This window comes from Meriones unguiculatus, chromosome 11, assembly GCF_030254825.1.
Source record: "Meriones unguiculatus strain TT.TT164.6M chromosome 11, Bangor_MerUng_6.1, whole genome shotgun sequence".
Classification (NCBI taxonomy): Eukaryota; Metazoa; Chordata; class Mammalia; order Rodentia; family Muridae; genus Meriones; species Meriones unguiculatus.
In genome coordinates, this window is record NC_083359.1 from 79,752,216 (window position 1) to 79,772,615 (window position 20,400).

The following is a 20,400-nucleotide window of genomic DNA, read 5'->3' on the forward strand; positions in this document are numbered from 1 at the left end:
CAGTTGGAGAGTTGAAGGGATCTGACTGTAAATAAATACTCATTGTTCTCTGTAGGGTTTAGATAAGAATTTGGGGCTTGTGGTTAAGATTTTGATTGTTGTGGGGCAGATAACTTACCTGTTAAGGCACCTCGTGACCAGCATTCAATGGTTTGTGTTAGGAGTGAGCATTGCTAGCCTTTGGGTCTGTACTGGTTAGTTTTTACTGTCAAGTTGATACAATCCATAGTTACCCTGAAGAAGGAATTTATGTTGAGGAATTGCCCAGATCAGATTGGCCTGGGCCATGTTCTGTGAGAATATGACTGTTTAATCGTGACTGTTGGTTAAAGTGGGAAGGTCCAGCCAACTGTGGAAGAAACTATTTCTCAAGCAGGTGGTCCTGGGCCATATAAGCAAAACTGAATAACATCATACCCAGAGAGCAAGGCAAAAGCAGCATTTCTCTGTGGTTTCTGCTCCAGCTTCCACCTGAGCTCTTGCCTTGACTTCCCTCCATGATGGATTGGCATCTGGAAGCATACACCAAATAATCTCTTTCTTCCCACAAGGTATTTTTGGTTATGGTGTTTATCATGGCAAACTATAATAGGTCCTAATGGAAAATGTGATGTGGACAGTTTTGCTTTTATCTTCTGTGCCTAATCTCTTGCTCAAAAATTTGGTGGATGGGTAGGATCTGACAATATTTTAATTCCCAGTCTCCAACAAGAGTTAAAGTACAGCATTTTCTTGCCAATTCATCTCTGTTGTGCTGCAATGCTGTACAACTGTCCACTGTTCTCTAATTGTAGAACAAGAGTTTATAGACAATGAAGAGACTCAAGTGTGTGTGCATGTGTTTTATACTCTCAAGGATAACCTCATGTGGGTCATACTCCATCTGAAAGCATTTCTATCCTTAGATTTTGTTTTTCTCTCTGTGTGTCTCTCTGTCTCTCTCTCTGTCTCATCTCTGTCTCTGTCCCCATGTCCCTGTATCTCTCTCGTGCGCACACGTAGTTCTGTGTGTGTGTTTCATGTGTGATATGAACATGGATGCTGAGATCAAAAGACTTCTTTGATTGTTTATCCTTAAGTACTTCTATCTTTTGTTTGCGACAGCAAGTTTCATTGGCCTGGAACTTCTCCATGGCACAAGATAGCTGGCATATGGCTTTTCTGGTGTCTACCTGTCAGGCATGTGGGTTTCCAGGGATCCACCTGTCTAGAATGCAGGTTTCCAGAGATCCAGCTATTTCCTTTAGCCATCTTGCCATAGCTGGAATTTCTGCCATTACTCACTACACCTAGCTTTTGTTGGTGGGTTGTGGACTGAATTCAGGTACTCATGCTTGGGAAGCAAGCACTTTTCTGACTGAGCTATTTCCCCAGCCCACTGATTACTCTTTTGAAAACATCTATCCCAGAACTCTTAATATATCAAGCTCTTCCTTCTATGTAAAGTGACCATCTTCGGCACAATTGAGTCATTTCTTTAAGTCATGTATTTATATAGCTCAATGGACAAGCTTCATTAAAGGACATGGGGACATTTGGTACAGGCAATATCCATAGTACGAAGTATAGACGCATGCAGATCATCCTTCATTTCATAGCCCCAGAGATTTGATGTCAAGGCAAGATAGCCTAAGGTTTAATTTAGAGAGGCTAATGAGAGTGTTAGATGACTAGAACTCTGGCCGTCATTGTAGGCCTTTGCTCTCTGCAAGGTCCTGTGGCCGTATTAATAATGTCAGTAGTTAGGTATTGATTTGACTTTTCTCTCCAGATAAAGTTGTAGAAATTACTGAGCTCTTTTGATCTCCAGTCCCCTCATTTAAAACAAAAGCAATAATTTCTAGTTCTAGTTATTGGTCATATTCAATGAAGTAATGGGTGTATTAGGCATTGTGTCTGGCACATGGTAAGAATTCAACAAACACTATTGTCACTATTAATTTTCCTTCTCTATAATATCAACAGTATGGGAAGAACACAGTATGTTCCTCTAATCAACAAACCAAACAAGGCAGAAGCTCAAAGAGGAGTGAAGCACTCACAGTGGAGTTGTGATTAAAAAAAAATAATAATAAGATGAGAAGTATGAGAAGTGGTTTGTCCTTGAGGATGTCATGAGACAAACCATCAATTATGTAGATTTGTCACTCGTCTATGTCATTGAAGAATCCTTGTTAAGAGAAGAATAGGGGCAAAGATGTCTGAATGTCTAACTGGGCCTAGTCACAACAGACCTCAGAGTAGCCATGATGATCAAGTTGTACCTTACATTTGTGTGATGAATATGTCCAAGGTCATACTTTATCTTCAAGGCCATCTACCTACACCTTGTCTGAGAAGCACAGTTTTGAAGGATCCATCTGATTTTTCATCTTGGAACAAAACAGATCTTTGATGTTATAACTGGTTTCTACTATGACACTAAGGATTATGGACAAAATTCAGGGAAAGAGTAAGTTCTAGTCTCATCTCATGAAGTCACAGTCACAGGCTGTTTTTATCTGAAGTCACTGAGATGTCCAGACATGCTTTGCTTATGGTCTGCCAGAGTGACTGGGTTTTAAAGTAACTGGTTATTTTTTTCTCAGTTCCAGCTGTTAATCACAGAGTCATCACCTCTCCAGGACTTTTTCCTCTCCCCTTGGGCTGGGCTGCCTCATTTTTGAAGAGATAGAAGAAAAATCTCAAATAATGAGATTAAAAATTCTGATTAAAAATTCTAACGGTCATTAGCAAAAATACCCACTGCCTCTTCTGTTACTTGTTTAATAATTCCCTTAATGTTTGGTCCTAATGGAGCATATTATTATCACAATTTTATTTCATCAAGATCACCTACTGCATGAAAACAAGGAGGAAAGAGAAAAGGAGCATAGCCAAGAATAGGCATTGAGCATTAGCCAGCTGGAGATGTTTATTTATCGGCTTCATGCTTGGCTGGTGAAGTTTTGAAGGGCTGGTGCTCATAGCCCAGGGAGAAAGCCTGTCTCACGCTGTTCTGCCCATAGGTTGCTGAGACAGCGACCTGGAGTGCTTTCGCTTCTCTGTGGATCCTTTAATCTCCCAGCTTGGCTGTCATGCATAATACACACATTTATGCATGGCTGTGCACACACAGCTACATTAATGGGTTCTATGAGGGACTGTCCTTTTAATATCTGACACTGATTAGGGGTCACATCCATAATGTCTGCCTCAGTTGCTTCGTCTCTCACAAAACTGTTGAGTTTCAATCCAGAGGGATGTCAGGACCAAGCTCTGCCTGATTCCTCACTGCCCTTTTAGAGACCTAGGCCATTCATTGGAATGAAAGAACCCACTGAGGTGGCCTTGGACCTAAAAACACAGTCACAGTAAACTACTGCTCTATCATCATGTTCCACTCAGCATCCCTCGGCCTTAGCATTCTCATTAAGGCAAAGACAGGTAACTGAAGCTGCTAAGGATCAGGGTACAGTTTAAGAAGCAATGCTTGTGTTGTGTTGCAGTGGGGCAGCAAAGCCAGAGGTCTGAGTCGAGAAAAGAAATATCTCAAGAACCAAAAAAAGCACCTCTAAAAAAAGAATTCGAAGGAGGATAATCCGAAATAGCCCAGGCTGACTCCAGCAAGCTTGCCTCCAGCCACTGTCCCTGTTGGCTCCAGATTCTCATTAGATGAAACTCCTGTGTCTCATAAAGGAGTTGAAGACAAACCTTACAGATTTGAGAGGAAAGACAGTGATCAAAGCTAAGTGTCTTGAAACTTTCAGACCTAGGAAAAACAAAATGAGGTAAATAAGTAAGAAGTAATAATGTTGGGTCACCTTGGAGAAAATCTGCTCAAAATATCATGAGATTGGAGGGACCCTATGGATCACGCTGCCTACAAAGGTTGAACAAAAGGTTCTTCATGTCAGAGTTGGTCTTTTGTTTATGGGAGGTTCCTGTTCTCTATTTTGAGCAGGCAAATAGCATTTTAATGAGGTTGGTGCATAGGAACATTCACTTTCTTCTCTTAAGCACTGGCTACTTTGGACTTGGGATGTGAAAAGGGAAATCTGGAGGTCTTAAGGCAGCAGGCAAGAGTAAAACCGTACTCCATTTAGAGGCTGGCCAGGTGTGGTGAGGCTGCTGGTTAGTTGTACAATTGTGCAATTGTGAGTCTGCAGACTCAATGCGCATGTTATGGCCCCTTAATTAATATGGTGGCCAAGGCATTTCCACAAGATTAAAATCTCCAGAATGCCCCCAAGAGAAGGTGATGTCCTTAATAATGTATAAATTGAACTTGCTGCTTAATATGTTTAAAACGTTTCACTTGTCTTCTACTTGGGTAGGAAATAGGGAAGGGATAATGGAATTTTATTCACCAGCCACCACAGAAGAGAAAATCTGTCAGAGAAGATAACCAAGGAATTTTCTTCCTAGTTTGGGTGGCTTCCTCTGGCAGAAAAGGGATTCTCAAGGTCAAGAACTTGTTACCACCATCTTGATGGCATTATTTGACTTCAAAGATCTGCCTGTACCTTTGGGAAGGAAGGTGTCTTTTTTATCAGGGCTAAATGGAGTTGATGGTTGCTTCTGAATCAACTCCATTATGTCCCCGGTCTGTGGTTTTGGCTTAATGGGCAGGAAGCTGTGACTATGTTCTTCCTACCATTACACTACTAGCTTAGCATTATTTTGAGATTGTCATGAGTCATGATTATAATCGTTAACAATTGATAACATGAATTGCTGCATTTCTTTCAGTCACCTTATGCTGTAGAAAAGGCCTTTGTTAGGTTCAACAAGGCTATAAAGTTTGCAGAAAGTTGCACAGTTGGCCAGAACCATTATTTTATATGGAAGTATATTAGTGTCATTTATTATTGCTGTGATCGAGTACCTGAGAAGAGGGAACTTAAGGAAAAAAGGCTTAATTTTGGCTTAGATTTCAAGGGGCGCCGTCCCATTAAGAAGAGAAGCCATGGTAGCAGAAGCTTTCAGCAAATGGTCACAGTGTATCCACAAACAGGAAATAGGAGGTTTGGGAATTATCAGTGTTAGCGCTTTGCTTTCATCCTCAGGCCACAGGATGGTCACATTTACATTCAGGTTTGGTCTTTCTTCTTCAGTTAAACCTTTCTGTAAACACTCTCATAGACACACTCAGAGGTGTGTTTCCATGGTGATTTTAAATCCAGTCAAGTTAACAAATTAGTTTAATCACCACAGAGATCTTCATACTAGCAATTTAGACCAGTTTCCTACTGGACTTACAAATCACAAGGTAGGAAAGGCTTTGAAGCTATCATCTGTCTGTCTGTCTATCCATCTGTATAACATTCGTCTATTTATAACTAGTCTATCTAATCATCATCTGTCTGTCATCCATGACATTCATTCTTTATCCAGGGAAATCTGGTTCTGGATTAGGCTGTAGATGCCCCAATGGGTTGGCTGAGTCTTCTTTTTGTTTGGTTCCTGGAAAAGTCAAAGGCAGATGTTAGTTATTGTTGTCATTTAAGAGTCTTGTGCCTGATCTTCAGTCATACTTAAGGAAAAACAGGAGACCAAAATGTGCCTATTTAATTCTTATATTTTTCACCACTATTTAATTCCCTTAGGGATGTGATTTTGAATTCTGTGTGTCCACTTGCCTCGAGGGATAATTAATGATGTCTCAGATTCACTCTACTGTTACTCCTCCACTGGCTTTGAAAGGCTAGCTGATTGATTGGCCACAGTCTCTTGACAGATGGTCGCTAGAAACAGAATCTCAGCTTTTCCACTTTTCTGCCAACCACACAGCCCAGGTAATGCTCTAAACTTCTGTGACATTTAATAGATCCAGACTCCTTTGGTCTATGACTTGTTGATCATGTGACACTGATCAGAGGAAGGTATCACCGGCACCCAGGTTACACAGAGCCTCATTTCTTGTACAATGTAGATTTACCCATTGCTGTTCCACTAGCTGCTTTTAGCACCGACTTAGCCTGGCTTTGCTTTATGCTTGTGTTTACTTCTGTTAGTTTGATTTTGTTCCCTGACGAGGATGTAAACTCCATTAGATCAGGAGCCCTAGTTCTATTATTTCTGTAACAGCAATAACAGAAACCACTAGGAGCACACACCTCTAATGCAGGTCTGGCAAACACTCAGTGAGCAGCTTAATAACAAATAAATTAGTCACATAAGTAGTGGGCTTGTATCAGTTTAGCTTGTAGGCATAACAATGTCTATAATACAGTATATTCAATGTTGATGAGCCCTGTCTCCCTCTGCCCCCTCCTTTTTTCCATTCTTTCCTTCATTCTACAAGCAGCTATTGACTTTCTGCTTTATGCCAGGCACTAAAACTAACTCTGGAGCTATAAGATATATGTCAGACATGACCCTTTCATTAAGTCTATAGTATGTTAGAAGAGATGGAAAAGCCAGTCAAAGGCACGAGTATGTGGGCTTAGTGTGGGAGGGTCTGTGTTCAGGCCACTGAGGCTTACGAGGAGTCCATGGAAGTCAGGATGTTGAACTAACTTTGAAGAGTCAGCTAAAGTGGGAGGCATGATCCAGGACTCAGGGTTAGTATACAGGGGGTCCTGTGATTGAAGCAGGGGATTAGGATGAAGACAAAAAGAATATCTGACTAAAATTTTACTGACCCTGGTTTATTACTGTCAGTATTATAGAAACCACTGTTACATCAAAAACTATAAAACATACAAATTATCTGACAAACTTCACGTGCCTCTGTCTCAGGTGAGTTGCATAAATGTCAATTTCATAATAAAGCAAAGGTTGTTCTCATGTGTTTGATCTCTATTAAAGCTGGTAGAAATGATTTATTGATTTTTTAAAAGAAAAATGTGTTTTAAAATGTCACCTTTCTTGCAAGATATTTGTGAACAGATGTGAAGTCCTCATATGCTTCCAATACAATTGTACTTAGAAAATGTTAAGAGTTTTGAAAAATCAGTAAAGTGGTCAGAAAACTCATGCAAAGATGAATAAAGCATAAAATAGTGCTATACCATTAGGTCAGTTGTTACTTACTTTTAATGTTCAATGTCTGCAACTTATTGCTCATCACCTAAATACAGATGTGCCTTAATGTTTTGTTGTGGGTTTTCAATGCCATAAAACCTTGTGCTTACACAAACACACTCTGAACAGAGTGAGGGAGTCCAGAAATCCAGAGCCAGCCAACAATTGCCTCCTGAAGCCAGTTTGGGCTGAGCTGTGTGTTCCTGCTGGACTGTAGGCAGAACTCTATCTGCACTCAGATGCCAGAAGGAATTTGTTCCTCCTGATAAGCTTTCATTTGCAAAGAATACCCTCATCTTGCCTTTCTTCCTCATTTGGTTAACAGGAAGTCCAAGCTGCCCTTGACCTGAGGTTTGGGCCATTTTCATAAGCTACCTCTTAGAGTCTTCAAAAGAAATATCCTAAGACATCTGTGAGTTTTGTTGGTAAACTTTCCTCTGAAGAGAGAGCTAAAAATAATAGCTATTCCAGTGAACTGGGCTTCTCTGAGAATACAATTATAGCCTGATGTGTACTTTCAGGTTCTCACTGTATAAGGACAGTTTGTTTAGCTTTCTAGACACATGTCCTATTCAAATATAAAAATGGGCCTTTTTTAATTATGAATGGGCTTTATACTTCTACATGATATCATTGAACAGAGCATGTAAGTACTTCAGACGAATTCATCCATAGTGAGCTTATTATCACAAAATCTCATCACTAGGTTACACATAAATATTGTGTAACATTACATCTTGCATATTATTGTTTACATAATAATCACAATTAATTGGTAAATAACAGCAAAGTTTTGAGACACTTGTCACCAACTTGTGTTATGGGAGCAAAGAAACTATAGAAGAACTTGAGGTCTGAGGATCCTTTCCCCTATGCCCGAGGCAAGTTGTCTGGAGCTTATTACTGGTTACCAATTATTAGCCAGCTGAGGTCCTCAAAAATCACTGCCTCTCAGCAGAGGAAACATTCTGCTGAAGCAACACTCAAGACACTAAATACACAGGTTTAGCTAGATAAAACCTTGTTTTCCAGCTTCCTACAGGTTATACGTTTTAGAGAAACAAACATAAGACATCTTTGTTTGGATGTCTAGACTCTATTATATGAAGTTAACTATCTAGGAACTTAAGAGAATGGCCTCAGGAGAAGAGCAATGAGAAGATCTGGGAGTCACCCACTCTGCTTCACCAATGTCGTAACTTCTCTGGACCTTGAGCTGCTCATCACACCTGGAGAGTTTCAGTGGGCAGCTGCGCTGAAAGGGAACATACATTTCTTTGTTCAGATGCAGCTAAATTGGAGGACCTAAAAGCATCTTGTTAGCATGTAGTGGTACATGCTATATACGTGATCTTATTTTAATATGGAGAAAATCAAATGGGAGAGAGCTGTGAGCTAGCTGTGGACTTTGGCGAGTTTCTTTTTGTTCACTTTGTGAAGTGAGAATGGATCCAGGCATAGGCACCCCTACCCATGTTGCCATTCTGTCCTTCGGGTTTGGGAAGAGGGGGGAGAGAGCTTATGTTTCTATGGGGACTGAAGCCGAGTGGTCGATGGGCTCTGTGACTGTAGTCTGGAAACTTGTTCTCTATGGAGATGGCTCAGTAGATACACTGCTTACTGCACAAACATGGCGAACTGAGTTCATCACCAACGCCCACATAAAATTCAAGCACCGTGGTTCACTGTGGTGAGATTCTGTAACTTGATGCAGCACAGGGCAGGACAGAGATAGGAGAAGCCTGCGAGTTAGCAGGCCAGACAGTCTAGCTGAAGCAGGAGCTTCAGATCCAGCAACAGAACATACCTCAAAAAATAAGGTGACTCTCATTAAAGGAAGACATCCAACAGTGACTTCTGGTTTCTGCACATGAGTTCGTACATCCCACTACCTCCATACAAAGAACATAGGCTCTGAACATAGTCACTAGGGCTCCATTTCAGTCCTTCTACTCACACATGGTATGACCTTGGACAAATTATTTAAACCCCATGCCTCATTTTTTTTTCATACTACAATGGTTAAACTGCCTCTTGGAGTTAGAACTGTATTTTGAACAATTGTGTGATTCATAGTAAGCACCCGTTGATGAACAGCTGCTATTGTTTTCGTATTGAGCGATATAGGCAATGAACCAATGGGCTGCATTTTACTGTAACCCTGTGGTGGCCATCTGTATGCAGAATTAGTAAGGAAGGGTGGAGGGCCTCCCAAGGAACCCTGTGTGAGCTAGAAAGATGGTGCTTAAACCGTTCCTAGGGGATTGATGTTTATGTCGCTCTTACAGCTCTTTAGGGAATAAAATTACCTCTGGCTTTCAGTGGCCTAATTCAATGTCTGACAACTTCTCTCAGTCGGGAAGTTATTCCTTCTGTGTGGCTTAATTACCTATTGTTGAAGCTTTAGTTTGGGGGTGAGAGAAAGGATAGCCCATCTGACTCTGCCATGAAGATGATTGACGGCTCTGCTGAAAGCTATGAGGTCATACAAAGATGCTTACTGTCAGTGGATTAAGTCAGATCTTGATTTTATTCAGTCAAGTACACTGTCATGGAGGCAGGGTTCTGCTCTGTGTGTCTGAGAGTCCCCTATATGGACTTCAGGGGACCTAGGAAACTTGGTTTTATACTTTTACCCTAGGCAACCAGAAAGTGTTTACTCTCTCTGCATTGGCCTGAGAGATTACATCGGAAGAATGCAACCTCAAAATAAAGTAAGAAAGATTTGAAAAGCAGAAAGTCGTGTCCCCAGCAAACCTCGTGGTTTAGTATGTCACTTAGCAGCTGGCTCTACTGTGTGTTTCTCTTTCTCCTCACATAGCCTGTTTCAGCAGGGTAGCATGTATATAAGTGTTCTTGTTTGCATATATGCATGTGCCATTTCTCAAAAAGATGGTGGTACATGGAGGATAGGAAAATTTGCTGAGGGACTGTATTTATCAATCTAGGACGTAATCATTGTGAAATTAGAAACAAACAAACAAACAGATGTTTTAATTTGTTTGGTGGAATATTCTTGATCTATTGTCACTTGGTTGGGCCCCATGGAAAATGATAGGAACTTTTTAGCTCTATAATATACAGTAGATTGGCAGTGACTGGAGCCAAGGTCAGGAGGAGAACCATTTGGCACACCTTGACCTAATAAAATAGATTTGAAGGGATATTGACCAAAATAAAGGGGTGAGATGGACTGTGTACCAGAAGGCTTATGCCTGTGGAGCGCTCTAGAGGAAAGAACATGGGAAGCTATCTTCACCTCTCCAAACCACAGCCTGGGCTTGTCAGGGCCAGTTGTTCAGCCTCACTGAGCACTCTATCCTCATCTCTAGAAGGCAGCTGGCGCTGTCCTGACTTGTAAGAACTGGCCTCTGAAGTGGTAGTCTCTCGGTTCTTGAAGGCTCAGCAGGAAACTCCTCCACCAGCCTGACTCTAGGATATGGTATCAGCCCTCTCCTCCATGGAAGCATGGAAGCAAAACCAAACTGTGTTTCTGCTGCCCGGGGCATGTACAAACAATGGGGTTTCTTCACCCAGTTGGTACTGTAAATGTGTTGATGGTTTTTCCTGCTGGGCCAGTTGTTCTGATGGAGAGAGTTGGGGTTACTCTGAGCAGAGTGTTGATGGTGTGTGATGTATTGGTGCCGGTCACTTTACATCATTACTTGACCTAATACTTAGCAACCTCGTGAGCAGTTAAGTGTAGATTTCTTCATTGTACAGACAAGAAATCTGAGTTTTAGAACTGATAGGATCCATTGATTTGTGGATCAAGTGTTAGGATCTGTCTAAGATTGACTATTTAGAAATGAGATGCCACCCCACGCTGGCTGCTAAAAAGAAAGCCCCAAATCAGCTGTATGTGTAGCATGTTTGTCTGAAGAAACAAACTCTCTTCCAGATTTCTGCAACTGAAAGCCCCAAATCTCAATCTTGCCCACTCTATGTCTCAAATATTTGCTAAGCTAGGAACAACTAGATTCTTTGAAATGATGCATTAACCACACCGTTTCATTTTCTCCCTTATTAAACACCAGTGTCGGCAGCGTATCCCTTGATTGCCGAATGATGCTCACTGTAAGCGCTCAGTACGTTTGATGGCATGAGTTAATGAAGGAGTGATGACTGTAGTTAGCAGCTGGAGCAATGATACTGTGGGTAGAGCTTACCTTTCTTTGTGCAAACACCCGATGTCCTGTCTTTACAGGGTGGCATGATTGCTTTGCTGCTATCCATCTTGTGTCTGGTGATGATCCTGTATACACGCAGGCGCTGGTGCAAACGCCGTCGGGTTCCCCAGCCCCAGAAGAGTGCCAGCGCGGAGGCAGCCAATGAGATTCACTACATCCCATCTGTGCTGATTGGAGGCCATGGGCGGGAGAGCTTGCGCAATGCCCGTGTGCAGGGCCACAACTCCAGTGGCACCCTGAGCATCCGGGAGACGCCCATCCTGGATGGCTATGAGTATGACATCACAGACCTGCGTCACCACCTGCAGAGAGAGTGCATGAACGGAGGGGAGGACTTTGCCAGTCAGGTCACACGCACCTTGGACTCCCTACAGGGCTGCAATGAGAAGTCTGGGATGGACCTCACACCAGGTAGGATGGGGCCTGTGGAGTCTTGCTGAGGGAGCCAGGGTAGGTAGGGGTAGCCAACACCTGTTATGTAGACTTACCAATGCCTTTCTTCAGGTGGGCAAAAATAACCCGTGTCATGGGCTCCACCCCAACTGAGGAGCCATTAGCAGTTAATGACTCCTGGGAGAAGAAAAGCCAGTTGTCTTTATGAGTGTAAGGTTGCCTGTGCTCCAGTGGACAGCTCTACACCCACACACTTAGAGGGTAGCACCAGTGGGATATAAAAAACTCTATTAAGAGGACATAAAGTTGAGATGGGGAAGCGTGTGGGAGGATATAGCAGGAAGAAGAATGGGACGTAAGGGATGCATCTGATCAAAGAACATTGTATATGTTTATGAAATTCTCAAACAAACAAACAAACAAAAAAACCCCAACAACCTGTTTCCTTAGATAACTGTGCTGATTTTCTAATCCATAAAATAGGCGTAAGTTTGAGCTACTTCTGCTTTCACCCAGCTTGGGAGCAGAGAGGTGTCTTTACACGTAGCAGAAGTAGGTTAGAGCCTTTTAATGCATCCTGGGAGCCCTCTAGGTAGCAAGGTAGTTGTGTGGGAAACTGGCCTGGCTTGCCCTTTCTGTATGTCACATATTTGCACAGGCAACTTAATCCTTTAGTACCTACTTTTTGGCTGGTTGGTTTATTTGTTCTGTTTTTCTATCTGCCTCCTAAGATATGAGCCTTAGATCTTCTAATTGCATTATCTTTCCCCTGCTTTTGTGGTCTTTACACAGGATGCATTTTTTTTTTTCAAAGAAAATGAAGGAATGCAATCAAAACATCAGATCTTAGTTGCTAGATATAACTTTGGAGAGAGTGGATAAAAGAGCCTTGGCCCTAACCTAGCAGAACAAGATCAGGGTCAAAAACATGCAGAGTGAGAAGAACTGTTCTTTTATGATAGCCTACACCTCTCTCTTTCAAGCTGCTATGAATAAGCACATCTTGAAAGGAAATGCCCTCAACAGTGATGCTTCAAGATACTGTCCAGTACCTTCTTTGAGGAAGACACATTTTATACCACCTGCTGCTAAAGATGCATAGACTTTTGGTGAGGATGCAAATGGTGAAATCATATAGTGGGAAATGGAAATTCTGTTTGGCATCTAGAAGATGACCTATATCAATAATCATTTTTTAATGCAATTTAAAGTCTGAGAACTTTTAAACCTGAGAGTGGGAAGGAGGATTCTGAAGCTTGTATCATATTCCCCACAGCACGTGGCATAGTACCAAGGCCATGCAATGAATATATGGTATTTGGGGGTTCAAACCCGAACTCCTTTAGGGAGCTGACAGATCACACAAATGTGTGCAGTAGCTGGAGTGTAGTCAGCAGGGAATGGTGAGGTCTGTGATGAAAGACAGGCCACATTCTGTCTGAATGCACACAGATTCTATTTCTTCTAAAACCCAGTGCTGGCCAGAGGGAAAAACCCTGCATTCTGTGTTTAGCCAAAGGCTGGCAAGCAATAACATTATCAATATGGAATTAGCTAAATTGGATTTTCAATTGTAATCCTCTTACCTCACCCCTCCCATAACTTTGTAGCCCCTAGAAAGCAGAGGACTGTCTAACTTTCCACCCGCCTCTCACTCCACATGCTCCTCCTTTCAGTTCCCTGAACCCATCTACTCAGCCAAAGTAGATTTTCTTGCTTTCCTTATTTTCCCCCTTTTCTCTTAAGTTTTTATCTTTGTCTTGGCTTTTTCTTATATAGGGAGCGACAATGCCAAACTTTCCCTGATGAACAAATACAAAGATAATATCATAGCTACAAGCCCAGTGGATTCCAACCACCAACAAGCCACTCTGCTCTCCCACACCTCCAGCAGCCAGAGAAAGAGGATCAACAACAAAGCAAGAGGTACCCATATCTAGTTCTAAGTCTTGCAAATGGGTTTTAGAATGTGGGTAGAGGTAGGACCATCAAAGTGACTACATATACAGTGACACATAGCTACAACAATATATGTCTTGCACAATCTTCGGGAGGCCAGATCAGTACAACTTGCCTCAAAATTTAAGAGTGAAACTCTTTTGATTAAGTAGTTTCCAGGACATTATATTTTCTAGGGACTAACTGAACAAGTATGCAAAGATATGTGTAAATGGTTGATTATTACATTTTAACAAGCTAAAAATTGGAAATTTCCCACCAAGAGGGAATTGGTTAACTATCTGGCCCATCTGCCTAATGTCCAGTGACTTACCATGCAATCATTTAAAATGATTATATAGATCTTTATTTGTTAATATGGAAAGTTGCCCACCTATCTATTCAATGGGAGAAATGAGATTTTAATGAAGGTATGGCACAATTCCATTTTAAAGGAAGATTAAAAACCCTCTACCCATTTCAGTATCAGAAAAGGACAGAGGGTATATATATCAATGATGAAAGAATTTGTTTCTAATTTAGAGGGCTTGAAGGACATGGTCCCTGCACATAAGTCTACCTACATTATTTATTCTTTTTGTGTGTGTTCTGGAACCAGTGAAATCTTAGCAATATAATGTCTTTCCTGCTCTGATGTAATCCTGGTCTCTTATCAACCAGAATGGAACTTTTCTTTTTCTTTCTTCTCCACCGCCCATCATCTGGAAGTCCTCACTGACATGTAAAGTTGCACAAATCTCTCATCATGGAACCATGTTCTTTGTGGGGATCAGAGCACTATCAGTTGCTCCTATAAATGTGTGCTTTTCCAACAATCCTGGATACACCTCTCCTAGACTGTCTGTCAACCACTCTCATTTTTAATGATTTTTCCAATTAGGTCTCACCCTGTGATTCTGCATCATGAGAAGTGAAAATGTCTGTTCTGGTTCTCTATTTGTTTTAGCTGGTTCCGCCTTCTTGAACCCTGAAGGGGACTCTGGCACGGAGGCAGAAAATGACCCACAGCTAACCTTTTATACGGACCCCTCTCGGAGCCGAAGGCGTAGTCGAGGTAGGGAGGATGGGAAGGAGTATAAGGTGGTGCGGGTGGGAAAGGCAAGGGTTAGGGAGGACTCTGTGGACACAGCCAACTTCAGCAGGAAGGATGTTGGATCTCAGCTGGTGCTTCTTCCAAGGAAGAACGAAGAGCCTAGAGTTCAGTGAGAGTGAGAATCATCTCTCCCAGATAATGGCACTCTCAAACAAGTTTCCAAGTTGTTTGAAAGGCTGTTTCTTGGTCAGAAGACTCTCAATTTCTTCTGGAAGACTCAGTAGTCATATTTTTGCTATTCAGACAAATAAAGTAGATGAAGTTTCATAAATTAATGATATGTTTATTCACTATCAATTTAGCTGCATTGGCCTTGGGATTGAGCTAGGCTGGGTTAGGAGGACATAGACAGTAAGCAATTATCTAGGAGTTGAGACTATATAGATGTTTTTGTATTATTATTATTATTATTATTATTATTATTATTTGGTCTTTAAGACTTACTCATTAGAATCTTGAGACCTAAGCCTCCAGGCCCCTGGTACAGTTTAAGAAGCTAATTTGTTCTCCACGCTGGCTCATCTGTCCTGGGCAGCCTCTATGTACTGCTGCAGGCTCATCCTTAGTGACTTCAGGTATGACTCCTGCTGCAGTAGGTGTCACTTTCTATGACTTTACTGGCGTAAATGACTTTGCCATTACCTCCGAGGGAGTCCTACAGGGAAACACCAATGAGCTTCAGCATTTACTTGCTGTGTGTCGTTGCATAAGGACATAGCTCCCCTGAGCATCAGTTCTCACACATATGGAATGACTTATTGATGACTCATACGTAAGGCTTCTGTGGGGATTACATCCTTTATTTATTTTGTCAACTTTTAAAGTAATGAAATCCCCATTGCTGCTGCTAGATCTTCCCAACAGCAGTCTATAGCTTTTATAGAGCTCCATCTTGGAATGTACTGAACATACTCCCCTTGAGACACCGTGGAGGATTTATGAATGACACCAGCTGTGTCCTTTTGGTGTGGACATAACTCAGTAGCATTTCAAAAAATACCTAGCCAGTAGCCTTCAGAACTCACACATGTTGGCTGAGTCCCACCACTATTCAAATGTTCTTCATACAAAAACCATTCTTTCTAGAAACTGCAAGAAGGGAAGTGTTTTCATTCTGTCTTCCAGTGTCTGTGGGCTTCCCAGTCTGTAGCGTTGAGTTTTTCCTGACATTTTTCCCCCAGAAGAGCCAGTAGGGCTCATTATTGCCTAACTGTAGATGTCTCATTTTCCTGAAGTGATAATGTGCATGACAGTATCCTCCTCTCCCTTGATCCCCAAAATACTTTATAGAAGAGCTACACAGCCTAGTCTGTATCAAAGCAGGTTGTGCCTCACTTTAATAAAGTCTTATTTGAGAAACCCTCTGGTAATGAGTTAGAATTAGTTGCTTTACAACATAAAATTATTTGTTTCTTTAAATCCCAAGCTCCTCTCATACATCAACTGTCTAATGCTATTAACTAAACTGTAAGTTGCTTAGGGGTGGAGCATTCCTATAATTATTTTTTTTTCAAACTGCCTACTAAAGTATTCTGCCGATAATATATGTGGGTAAGTGTCTGCTTAATTGCACTGGATACATCAATCAGGCCAGCAAAAACAGTTTATAACCTGCCTCCTATGGGTCAGCCTCTATGAGAGGCAGTGGGAACATGAAAACATGGCATAATGATTAGGCTTCACTTAATAATATAAATAAATAAAATGAGTACGCAGCAGCAATAACACTTAATTCTACATGGCAGCAATAGGAGGCAATAAAGAAGAATTAGCACTGAAACATAGGCAATGAATAGAATGTCTTGAAAAAGAAGTCTTAAGTAAGAACATTTCAGGAGAGGAATGCAGTACATAAAAAGCTCCGAGGACTGAAAGCAATGTGGTTGTCAAGGAAGTGAGGGAGCTGGTAGTTCCAGCCAGGACATAAACATAGGGAAGGTAGGGATGAAGCCAGAAAATAAGCTAACTAGCAAAGCACAAACCTGCCACTCTGTTGCAACTGTGCTTGGTTGTGTAAACAAGCAACCACTGGAAAATGTGAAGGCAGGCAAGGATGCTAGATTGTACATGATGCAAACAGAGGAAAGGGACAAAAATATCCGTTGTAAGTTATTGCAATCACAGGAGAGCAGTGGCAAGTGCCTGCAAACAGTGATGACATTGTGTGATAAGTGCTGTAACAGCAGGGTGCACTGAGGGTTAGGATGAGTGAGAATCTGTTCTTGAAGGTTGCAGGGAAGTATTTTCAGGAAGCTGCTGTTGAAGGGTAGGTGTGGACCAGGATGACAAGGTGACAAAATGGCCTTCTGTGGAGGAGGAGATAATATGTGTAAAGTCACTGGAATGGAAGTGATGGCCTAGTGAGAAAGCTGAAAAATAGTTTCCTCCAGTAAAGTCTAGGGCGCATGTTTGTAGGTTGTTCAGGAAAGAAAGCCAAAAGATCAGCAGAATCTAGGAAGTACATGGTCGTAGCTATTATGGCTGTGGATCTTCTGTCTGAGCTAGCTAGTGAGTTGTGCTTTGTGGAGGTCTCCTCTTCAGGTGGTGCACATGATAGCTGAGAGCCAAGGAGTGTGTCTGTGAGAGTGAGACAGTTACTGCCGGAGTGCTAAGGTAACATGACAGGATGGAGGTGAAATTTTGACTGAAATGAAAAACCAACCGTAATGAAAGGCCTTGGTGTACGAGGATGTGTCTTTTGAGCATGCGGGAAGAGAGTTCACGAAGTTGCTTGAGTTGAGAATCCATCCAATGCAGAATCATACCCTGGACAATGGAGACAAGACAGGAAGCTGGGTTTTGAGAATGATGACAGATGTAGTTTGTGGTATTGTGACGTAGAGTGAGAGGGTATTCTGTTAGTGGATCTGCTGCTGTGACCAGGCTGCATTGAACTCTAAGTGGAAAGAAACCAACTCTGTGTGTAATGCCCAAAATCATTCAGCAAGCCCCACCTGCCCAAGGACCAGGTAACTTTCTGGAATGCTGGGAATTGTAGTTCTTTCAAAAATAATAATAATAAAGCCTCATTGGAAAAATATGGTGGCCTATAGGCTTGTCTTCATAAACCCTTGCCACACGGGTCTCAGGGCCATTCTGCTGGGAAATTCCAGGGACTGGTCCTGACTAAAGGCCATCTCTTAAACAGTAGTTAATATTTAATAAAACTTGCTTCAAATTTGGCCCCAAATGGTAGAATTGGTTTTTCTCTGGAAAATCTCAGGATTAACACATGCTATAAAGATTGTAATGAGAATAGCACTTCTCAATCTTGCAAGAACCAGAGGCTTCCGGCAAGCTCTGCATCTTTTTCTCTCGAGTGCCCCTCAGGAGACCCTGCACACTGACAGATGGGTGGTCATGGGCCCCAAACTCATTCTGGTGTTTCCGAAGAGCAGCAATTCCCAAAGCTCTAGCCTCTATAGCTGCTTGGCTCTGGCTATGCTCTTTAGACTCTCAGAAAGCTACTTTGTGCTGCCTGGATTGTTATTCAATGATGTCAGCCATGTAGAACCCTGAGCACTAGTACCTGACACATAATGACCACTTCGTAAGTGTGAGCTGTCACAATTAGGGCCGTCTCTCTGAGACTTATTTCCCTCTTCTGCAAAGCAGATAGTCACTGTGCAGGCTCACAGGTATATTATGAAGAGGCAAATAGTTAAAGGGAAATAATGTTCAGAATGCTCAGCACAGCGTCCTCCATAACGCGACTTGTATTACTATTCATAATAAATAGTAACATAAATAAGAACATTCCCAGAGAACTATACATTTTGTTGCCTTGCTTTCTTACCCTCCCATATGTGTCCTGCCTTTGAGTAAAAGATTCCTCTGCTTACCACCACTTCAACCAAAAGCAGCAGAAAATTCAGCCCACCAGACAGGCAAAACAAGCCTTTCCTTTACCGTTCTCAGTGGTGTCTGGACTGAGGGGAGGATTCCAGTGTGACAGCGTCATTTGCTTACCCGTAAAACAAGGGCAAGCTCCCCAAGTCGGGGAAACTCCCCTTGAAAGCCTGGGTATACATTGTGGGAGCATGGCCTTAGGGCACCCTCTGCAAACAGAAGTGGGACTCCATTATAGGTTTTAAATGATTTTGCCTCCAAGAGTTTTGAGTTCAGCTGGGGAAGTCAAAGGAGAGATGCCCCCTTTCTGGCCTCTTGTAAACCCAACCCAGTCAAATAGCAGAGAATCTGCAATCAACTCACCACTACCAACCTTCAGGGCCACCAGCCGGCCACTACTGGTGCCCACTAGTTTAGCAGGTCATGTGATGTCCCCAGTGAAGCTTCTTGAGGTCACGTAGTAGAGAGGTTTTCTGACTGCTGTGGGTTCTGTTTGCCAACAGAGGTCCGAGTCAGATGGTCAGTGCCTGGATCTTTACCACTGTGTCTCGCTTTGTTTTGCTTTCAGTGGGTTCTCCTAGAAGTCCTGTGAATAAGACCACCCTGACACTGATCAGCATCACCAGCTGTGTGATCGGGCTCGTGTGCTCCTCTCATGTCAGCTGCCCTCTCGTTGTCAAAATCACCTTGCATGTCCCCGAGCACCTGATTGCCGATGGTGAGCTCATTCCGCCAAGCAACGTGACCGCTGCTTCAGTGGCTGGCAGTTTTCAGGCTGGGCAAAAGATGGAGAAATCAAGGCTCACTGTGGGTAGTGTGTGAGGGGGGTTGGGATACACCCAAAAATGTAAGATGGAGGCTACAGTTAGATTGTCTGCAGATGATCTAAGAAACTGGGCTAATAAACTGAGCGGGTCATCTCCATTTCTTCATGCCCATGCTCTGTTTGCTCTGTAGAGAAATGAAAAGCGCACTGGCTCTAGATGGGTAGACATTATGGTCCTTTACTGTTTGAGGAAGGACAAGCTAAACAGGACAGTAGAGATGTTTAAGGATCAGCCATGCTTTGGCTTTTTTCTTTTTTTGTCCAGGTGGGAAATTGTTAACTGCCTTAACTTGTAAACCTGGACCTCAAAAGGAATAATTTACTTCCATGCACGGGGACCCCCATACAATAAGGGAGTCCCACAGGTTCTGAAAGTCCCTGCATCACTTGAGCCCACAGGACCTAATTGACTTGTTAATGTCTGTTCTCTTTGTTGCTGCAAGGCTGGAAACAGGTGGGGGATGTTCACGGTGTTAGAGGACCTGCTAGCTCATAGCAATCAAAGACAGACAGCTCGTCCCTGTTACCTGGCTCAATGCCCGTGCCTTGTCGCTGGGTCTGATGGAGCCATGCCATGGCCACTACCGAGTCACTCTGTCCCTGGATCCCTTAGGAACATTCCTGCAATAGGGGATGAGGCATGGCAGTAGGCGATGATATGGCTGGAAGGCTTAATGCCCGGCTCTCACAGCAGTCAGTCTGGCTGCAGAACCTCCATCTGCCTATCCCTTGTGATGGTATTAACGGTAGGCTAGGATGGGTGGGAGTGATGATCTTAGATTAGGATGTGCTCTGTCTCTGGTGACTTGCACCCGGGCATTGTGTGTGCACTCGAAGACATGCTTCTTCTCTGTCACCCTGTAGGGAGCCGCTTCATCCTGCTGGAGGGGAGCCAGCTGGATGCCAGTGACTGGTTGAACCCTGCCCAAGTGGTTCTCTTCTCTCAGCAGAACTCCAGTGGGCCCTGGGCCATGGACCTCTGTGCTCGGCGGCTCCTGGACCCTTGTGAACACCAATGTGACCCCGAAACTGGTAGGCAGGAGCACCGGGCAGCGGGTAACTGTCAGAGAGAGCATGCCTTT

The 20,400-nt window shown here is 42.7% G+C and overlaps 1 protein-coding gene across 3 annotated transcripts in view; it reads left to right on the forward strand.

Moving 5' to 3' along the window:
- The window catches only part of Astn1 (astrotactin 1), a 321,092-nt gene that overhangs the window by 137,121 nt on the left and 163,571 nt on the right, over positions 1–20,400 (forward strand). For 2 of the 3 annotated variants that reach the window (XM_060364528.1, XM_060364526.1), the window contains exons 3-7: positions 11,216–11,609; positions 13,371–13,517; positions 14,497–14,604; positions 19,061–19,210; positions 20,183–20,374. In XM_060364528.1, coding sequence (XP_060220511.1) covers positions 11,216–11,609; positions 13,371–13,517; positions 14,497–14,604; positions 19,061–19,210; positions 20,183–20,374 — 991 coding nt within the window. The remainder of the gene's footprint in view (positions 1–11,215; positions 11,610–13,370; positions 13,518–14,496; positions 14,605–19,060; positions 19,211–20,182; positions 20,375–20,400) is intronic. The other variant, XM_060364527.1, reaches the window with a different exon arrangement.